The sequence below is a fragment of the Neovison vison genome, chromosome 13 (assembly GCF_020171115.1).
Source record: "Neovison vison isolate M4711 chromosome 13, ASM_NN_V1, whole genome shotgun sequence".
Lineage (NCBI taxonomy): Eukaryota > Metazoa > Chordata > Mammalia > Carnivora > Mustelidae > Neogale > Neogale vison.
In genome coordinates, this window is record NC_058103.1 from 74083292 (window position 1) to 74091255 (window position 7964).

Consider the following 7964-nt stretch of genomic DNA (forward strand, 5'->3'; position numbering starts at 1 on the left):
AACACACATTGGTTTCAGGTGCCCATGAAATACATATCAAGTAAAACCGTATCTTGAGCCATAAAGCAAACTTTAATAAGCGTAATGTAAAAGAATAAAAATAATAAAGAGTGTGCTCTCTGACCACAATAGAATAAAACTGTAAATAAGTAACAGAAAAATAACAGGAAAATCTCCAAATACTTAACAACTAAATAACACAATTCTTAATCTAAAGGGTCATAAAGAATGTCTCAAAGGAAATCAAATGTATATTGAACTGAATGGAAATAAAAATGCAATATATCCAAATTTGTGGGACATAGCCAAAGTAGTGCTGAGAGGGAAATTTATAACACTAAACACAAATATTAGAAAAGAATAAAGGTCTCAAATCAATCATCTAAGGGCTCGCCTCAAAAACCCGAAAACAACAATCAATCCAAAACAAGTGTAAGGAAGGAAATAACAAAAGCAGAAAACAGTTAAATAGCAAATGGAAAAACAGTAGAGAAAATCAATGAAACAAAGAACTGGTTCTTTAAAAAGTTCAGTAAAACTGACAAAATTCTAGCAAAACAAGGAAAAAAAAAAATGGAGAAGATGTAGCAGCCTAACTAGAAGTAGGGCATCCTATGTGATTGGGTAGTGGTGAGTGTCTGCCTTTCTCCAGCTGATCCTGGGTTGGGTGGACCTCCAAAACAATAGGCTAAGTGAAAGAAGCCATACCCAAAAGGCAGTATGACTCCATTTATATGAAATGAACAGAATAGGCAAACCCATAGAGACAGAAAGGAGGTTACCAGGGGGTGGGGGAAGTAGAGAAGGGTGAATAACCTTTTACTGGGTATGTGGTTTCCTTTCAGGCTGATGACAAGGTTTTAAAACTAGGTAGAGTTGGTGGTTACACAACACTGTGAATGTACTAGATGACACTTAATGGCTCATTGTATTTTTAAAAAAATTTTAAAAAAGATTTTATTTATTTGACAAAGGGAGAGAAAGAGAGAGCACAAGCAGGGAGAGTAGAAGAAGGAAAAGCAGGCTTCCCGCTGAGCAGGGAGCCCAATGCGCGACTCCATCCCAGGACCCGGAGATCATGACCTGAGCCAAAGACAGTCATTTAACCAAGTGAGCCAACCAGGTGCCCCTTAATGGTTCATTTTAAAAGCGTGAATTGTATGACATGGGAATTAATCTCAGTAAAGCTATTATTTAAATTGAAGTTGATAAAAAATGAAAGGTCAAATTTAACTCCAGATGCATATGTGTATTATATGCATATATGTATGTATACAAACATATATGTATGTGTGTGTATCTATGTATAGGTACCTATATAGAGGAGGTTTTGCATATTTAATTGCTTCTATCTGGGGAGAGAGTCAATTTACAAAACCCCTCGATGGAGAAAGGCCCCTCAGCTTCAAGACAGGACGTGTGGTTGGAGCCCCAGCTGCAGAGTTTGGGTACTGGTGGCGGGAGCCTGTTGTGCACTGTGCCTCACTGCACAGAGGTAGGTGGCCGAGTCGCTGGGCTGAGAAGCTACAATGTATAAAGAGCTCTGTCTTGCCGGGGTATCCAACAAGACTTTAATTCTTCCACTTGTTTGTTCCTTCTGATTTGACAGAATTATCATTAGGAGTGTGAGCCCTTTCCCGGGGTCCTGCCGAAACCACTGAAGGGAATAAAGAGTGCCATCCGTGTAACTGCAGTTGAGAACCACGCTGTCCTGCTCTCGGATAGTCAGAGCTTCAGGACTCTGCTTCACCTCCTGTTTGCTGCTCACCCCTGCCCAGAAAGAGAACACAGAGAGGCGGGTTAGTGGCTAACTCTTCTTTGGAAATTACTTTTGATTTTGCTTTTTCTTTTCTTTTTTTTTTTTTTTTAATTATTCCTAGAGATTTATTTTTTTTTCCAATTTATTTATTTTCAGAAAAACATGATTTTGCTTTTTCAATCTATGCAAAACATCACACTGGATACAAGTCCTTATCTCCCCCACCCCCAGTAGAAATGCCCTGGGGTCTGTCTGTTCTTTGCCCATTTCCAAATCTCTTTAACTTACAGTCTAGTTGTAACCAAAGGATGAGCAAGCCCAGGGATTTGTCCATTCTTTCTGCCACTTAGAGTCACTGAAACTTGTTCTTGTTTCTGCAGTATTGGCAAGGTCTCACAAGATGAAGAATCTGCTTTGCTGCCACATATGTTCAAACATTTATAGGAAACAGCATCAGCCCAGCCAAAGGGAGGAAGGTCACATGCTCACACAGCTGCACTCACCACCCCCAACCCCATACTAATCTGCAAAGAGTAGGAGGTAGAAATGGAAACACTGCCATCTGAGGACCCACCCCAGCATTGCCAGAGAAATGTTTCTCTCTCTTCCTCCTCCTGAATGACAACAAAGTTTTAAATACCAAATGTGTTGACTGCCAAATATCCCTGCATAGAGAAAAACGCAAATTATAAATGCTTATATCAGAAAAGAAATCTAAGTTTTTACTATCCGGTTGCTGTTGCTTTCTTTAGATTCCTAGAACTACTTCCCTCCTCTTGCCACTTCAACCCGGAAGTGCTGGCTTTCCTCAGCTCACACCTTCTTGAGAAGTCCCTTTATATCATTTTTTTTTTAGATTTTTATTTATTTATTTGATAGACAGAGAGAGATCACAAGTAGGCAGAGAGGCAGGCAGGGAGAGAGGGGGAAGCAGGCTCCTCGCTGAGCAGAGAGCCCGATGTGGGGCTCGATCCCAGGACCCTAAGATCATGACCCGAGCTGAAGGCAGAGGCTTAAACCACTGAGGCACCCAGGCGCCCCCCTTTATATCATTTTATATCATTTCTCACCCATCAGGTAACAGGTAAGACAACAGACACACCAGCTGAGTCACTGTAGCCCCTCCCTTGGTGGCTGTCATGCTGGGGAATTCCAGGCCTCCAGTAGCAGGTGAGATAGTAGTTTCTTGGTTGACAACACTTCCCTGGTTTAGTGTTGTCCTTGGAACCAGGGTAACAACATGAACAAAGGCATCCGCTTTCAACCCAGGGGTTCTCTTGAGGAGATTTATGAGTTTTAAACTCTAAGAAGATGAGTCTGAAAGAGGAAAATAAGGACAGCATCCGCCCAGAACCCATTTCTTACTGCCTTTTCACAACCCAAGAGAGGATATAGCTTATCAATAAACTGATGGTCTGGGAGTTCAAAGGATTTTTCTTTATGTTCAGGAAAACCACCAAATAATGTACATTAGAGGACCAAGAAAGCCCAGATAAATAAGACTCAGCAAATGAGACTCAGATGCAGAAAGTGACGTGCTCAAACTGACTGGGAAGGTGAAGGTCAGAGCCTGATCTAGAAGGCGGGTTTTCGGGTTCTCTGGTCTCCTAAAATACCGCCAGGGATCATGTATCTCTAGAGGGCATTCAGAGACTTCACAAGTTGGTATAAAGAAAACAAGAGACCTGGAATGGCACCCGCTTTTATATTCCACAAACCGGCTCAAAACCCACCTTCCTCCTTCTGTGTGTGTGTGTTTGTGTGTGTTTCATGATCACACACAGCTGACCTACAGAGGAGGACAGAAAGGAGGGAGAGGAAAAGCTCTGTAAGAAGGGAGGAGGAGTGACCTTGAAAATTTCTTCCTGTTATCTTCCCAAATTTAAGAGAACTGAAATAGATTGAATAAAATAATTTCCTTCCCACTCCCCCCCCAAATTCTACTTTTCTCTATCATTGCAAAAAAAATGACAAAAATAGATTATTTATGCTCGAAAGTGGCAAAGCCACTTCCCATCTTCCTCTGTCGTCCTATTTTAAGTGGAATGAAAACCTTTCATAATGGATTGGGACAAGGCCAGGAATCACTGAATGTTGGAAGCTGTGCACAGACTGTTCTGCTTATAATGAAGAGAATAAAATATATCATTTGTCACAGTTCTATACAACCTCAATATTGAATGCTAGCCAAACACTCTCTCCCCCAGTGGATCAGGGATGCTATTGACAATAGAGCATCCATCCCCCTCTTGTGACTAAACACATGAAGGCCTTCCTTCCCACCCCATCCAAGTCCAACAGTCTGCTTTAGTAAAGTTGCTTTATAGACCTAGAGGAGAATCGATGAGATGTGTTTATGATGATAAAGAAAGGACTTGGGGCACCTGGGTGGCTCAGCAGGTTAAGCATCTGCCTTCGGCTCAGGTCATGATCCCAGGGTCCTGGGATTGAGCCCTGCATCCGGCTCTCTGCTCAGCGGGAGCCTGCTTCCTCCTCTCTCTGCACCTGCCTCTCTGCCTACTTGTGATCTCTGTCTGTCAAGTGAATAAATAAAATCTCCCCCCCCCCAAAAAAAAGAAAAAAAGAAAGGACTTCAATTTTGGTCATTTGTGGTTTCAGGATGATCACCATGTGGGACAGGACAATTTTTGGAATATTAAGAGTTTTTGCTTTTTTTTTCATTGTTAAAAAAAACCCACATTATCTTCCTTTCAGACAGTGGTGTAATTGTTGGCTCATCACTTCAAGGAGAGGACACACAGCTGGAAAAAGAAAATACAGATGCCTTGCTTGTCATTTTATTTCAAAATTTCAGCCATATGGGCAAATGGGAGGATCTGAAACAACTGTAGATTTAGGAGATGTTACAAAGATATAATGCAAGTTTACTTAACCAAGACAAAATCAACATTTGCTAGGTGGAGCAAACATTTTCTAAGGGGATAGGAAAGAGTATCAAAGACAAGTGAAGAGGCTTAAAGTATTGGCAGGTGCTTTGGAGGGATGCTGGACCTTATTCCCTTAAAGAATTCCTGGAAAGAAAACAGCAAAACCTCTGGGCCATTTTCAGTTATTAAATAAATCTCAGTGTAGTCTTGTTTATATCTTCCATAGATTGCCATCTCTTCTTTGCTCTCTGAACTTGAGTCTTGGCCCCTGGCTACAGTGAGGTCAGTTTGGCTACTCTGTTCACTTCCTTCTCCTCTTTTCTAGATGGCCTCCATGAGGCGGGCATCCCCATGAGAGACCAGGGCACCCCGAGGGGCCTCCTCAAGCCTGGGTTCTCCCCTTGCTGATGGTCCCCTCCCAGAGGGTCCCCACTCAGGGGCGTTCTCCTCAGCTTCTCGCGCTCTCTTTTCTTCTGCTGGGAGCGCTGCAGAACAGTGAAGGCCCTGCTGCCTTCAGAGGCACCACTTGCCCAGATGATCCTCGCTGGTCCTCACCATGCCTAGTGGAGAAACCCAGGCAGCCAGGTTGCTACCTTTCCCCACTCCACCACCTTTCTCCAATTTCCTTGTCTTCTGTTAAACAGGTGTAAACATAGATCACAATCTGATTCAGAAGCAGACTCCTCAAGTGGCTTTTGGGGAAAGGGGAACACTTTTTTTTTCCCTCTTGGCTCCTCCCATTCTTCATATCAGCTTAAGGGGGTGAAGGTTGGAGGTTGGGGGATATAGAGCCTGTTCACTCACTTCTTCATAAATCCTAGAGGGAATGCCTGGCTGTGAGACTTTCTTAATGGAAAATGGTAGATGCTTAAGCCTTCTTGGTCCCTAGTTTTGGGTCCTAGCTGCCAAATTTGTGGCAGTGGAAAATGCCCTTCAGTACATACTATTCATCTAACTGGAAAAAGAATATTTAATTCTATAGACAATTTAATTCTATAGACAATTCTTTATCTTATTTTTAAAAAGATTTTATGTATTTATTTTAGAGGGAGAAAGGGATGCGAGCAAGGGGAGGGGCAGAGGGAAAGGGGGGAGGGCAGAGAGGGAGGGAGGGAGAGAATATCATATCAAATAGACCTGACACTGAGCAGAGCCCTGTGTGGGGTTTTGTCTTATCATGTTGAGATCATGACTTGAGCCTAAAACAGGAGTCCAAGGTTTAACCAATTGTGCCAGCCAGGCACCCCTAGATGATTCTAAATAAAGATTTCTAATTCTTCAAAAGACAATATGAAAATATATACACATATGATCTCATAATTATGTATTACATAATATATAAATATATCTCATAATTATATATTATATAATATAAATATCTCATAATAATATATTATAAAAATATATATGGGTGTATAAATATTATATGGATTATAAATATATAAATAAATATATCTTATATATTCCAATAATATTAGGAGCATTAAGACTGTTCCATTAATATTGGGTAAGTTTGGGGGACAAAATTAAATAATAAACCTCATACTAAACAAAATTCAACATAAATATTGGAAAGGGAAAGCCTGACTATAAGGATATGGCAAAAGATTAAACATGGTCATGAAACGGTTATACATTATCTTGTAGTCTTTACTGGAAATTAATAAGAGAACTATAAAGGCAGAGATTAGAGAACTAGTGTGCTATATTCTGCAGCAAGCAGATCTTTATGAGTGTTGTAACCAGCTTTCTTTAATATGAAGTTAAAATGTTGTAAAGAATCCAGAAAGAGTAAAAAGATTAATTAAAATAAATTAAATACAATATATTTAAATGTTGGAAGAGAGGAGAAAATATTAAGGGATAATTGACTTATGGCCTTTAACATATAGAAAGGTTTTAATTTTTAATTAAAAATGAAGAATAAGGGTGCCTGGGTGGCTCAGTTGGTTAAGCGTCTGACTCTGATTATCAGCTCAGGTCCTGATCTCAAGGTCATGAGATCAAGCCACATGTGGGACTCTGTGCTCAGTGCAGAGTCTGCTGGAGATGCTCTTTCCCTCTCTCTCTCTGCTGCCCCCTTCAAATAAATAAATAAATAAATCTAAAAAAAATATAAAGAACGAATAAACTTTTATCCATGTTGGAGAGTAGAAGAAGTTGTTCTGGCCATTTTTTCTGGTTAAGTCTGCAACCAGAAGGCTTGTCTGTCCATTATTCCTCTCTGCTGCTTTTCAAACCTTGGATAATTTTCTTTTTGTTTTTGAAAAAAAATTATTGTCTTTTTATCATTAAGAAGGAAATTTTCTACTAACTAAAATGGGATATGGCTTAAGCAGAAATAAGGTGTGAGCTGCACTCAGGCATGTCAAAGTAGGGCTTGAGGGTCCCTCAGCACTTCTCATCTACGTTTACCCCCAATACCTACAGGTCTGTGTCACCCATCCTCCTGAAAGGCAGCAGCCTCACAATGACAGTGGTTTCTCAAGGTAAGATCTTCTAGTCCCTTAAACCCAAATCACCACTAACTCACCAAAATGTGGCCCCCGACCTCATGCCAGACCTATTCACTCAGAATCTATTGATCAGAATCAGATCTGTACTTTTGAAAAAAGTCTTCATGTGATTCTTAAATATCCAGACATTTGAGAAGTACTGTCCAGCTGGTTAGCTCAGGCATTCTTATTTTTAAATCTCATGTTACGGTGCCCACAATATTATCCTTTATCTCAGAAATTCCTTCACCTTTCAACCCAGTATGTCTCCGTTTCCTTATCTGAAAATGTGTTAATACTACTTCACAGTTTTTTGTATTATGAAATGAGTAAGTAGAGTGCTGGGCAATGTACTTGGCATATGCTAAATGTTCAATAAATGATAATAAAGGCAACAGTGGTCACAATGAGGATGGAAAGATGAGGGCAGGTTAAAAGAAGAATCCTGGGATTATTCGCTATGTTGGGTAAAACTGTAAAGCTATAAACCCAATGGGCTAAAATTGGACAAAACCAGGTGATGTGGATAAAAGAATAATTCTGTCTCTCTCCCTAAGTCAGGAAGCTTCCATTTCTGCTTCCCTGATTTCTAGTCCTTCCCCCATCTCCTCTCCACAATACAGGGATGGGACAGTTGAGTCTGTTGTTCAGAGTCCGTTTATGAGGAGATCAATTGTTGGTCTAACTGAAAAGGTAGGCCTCCAGACTCCACTCGGTCTGTTTATATTCTTTGCATTTTTAAATCTTTGCCCACCTGTCATAATAAGCAGATCTCAGTATTCCCAGGAAACTGACTCTGCCACAAAGGCTGGCAAATAAGGC

The 7964-nt window shown here is 40.6% G+C and overlaps 1 gene segment (V, D, J or C); it reads right to left on the reverse strand.

The window, feature by feature from the left end:
• Nucleotides 1-1405: 1405 nt before the first annotated feature.
• LOC122894523 lies at nucleotides 1406-2146 on the reverse strand. The segment is given in 2 exon segments: nucleotides 1406-1770; nucleotides 2048-2146. Coding segments are annotated over 2 exon segments (411 nt in total).
• Nucleotides 2147-7964: the final 5818 nt, after the last annotated feature.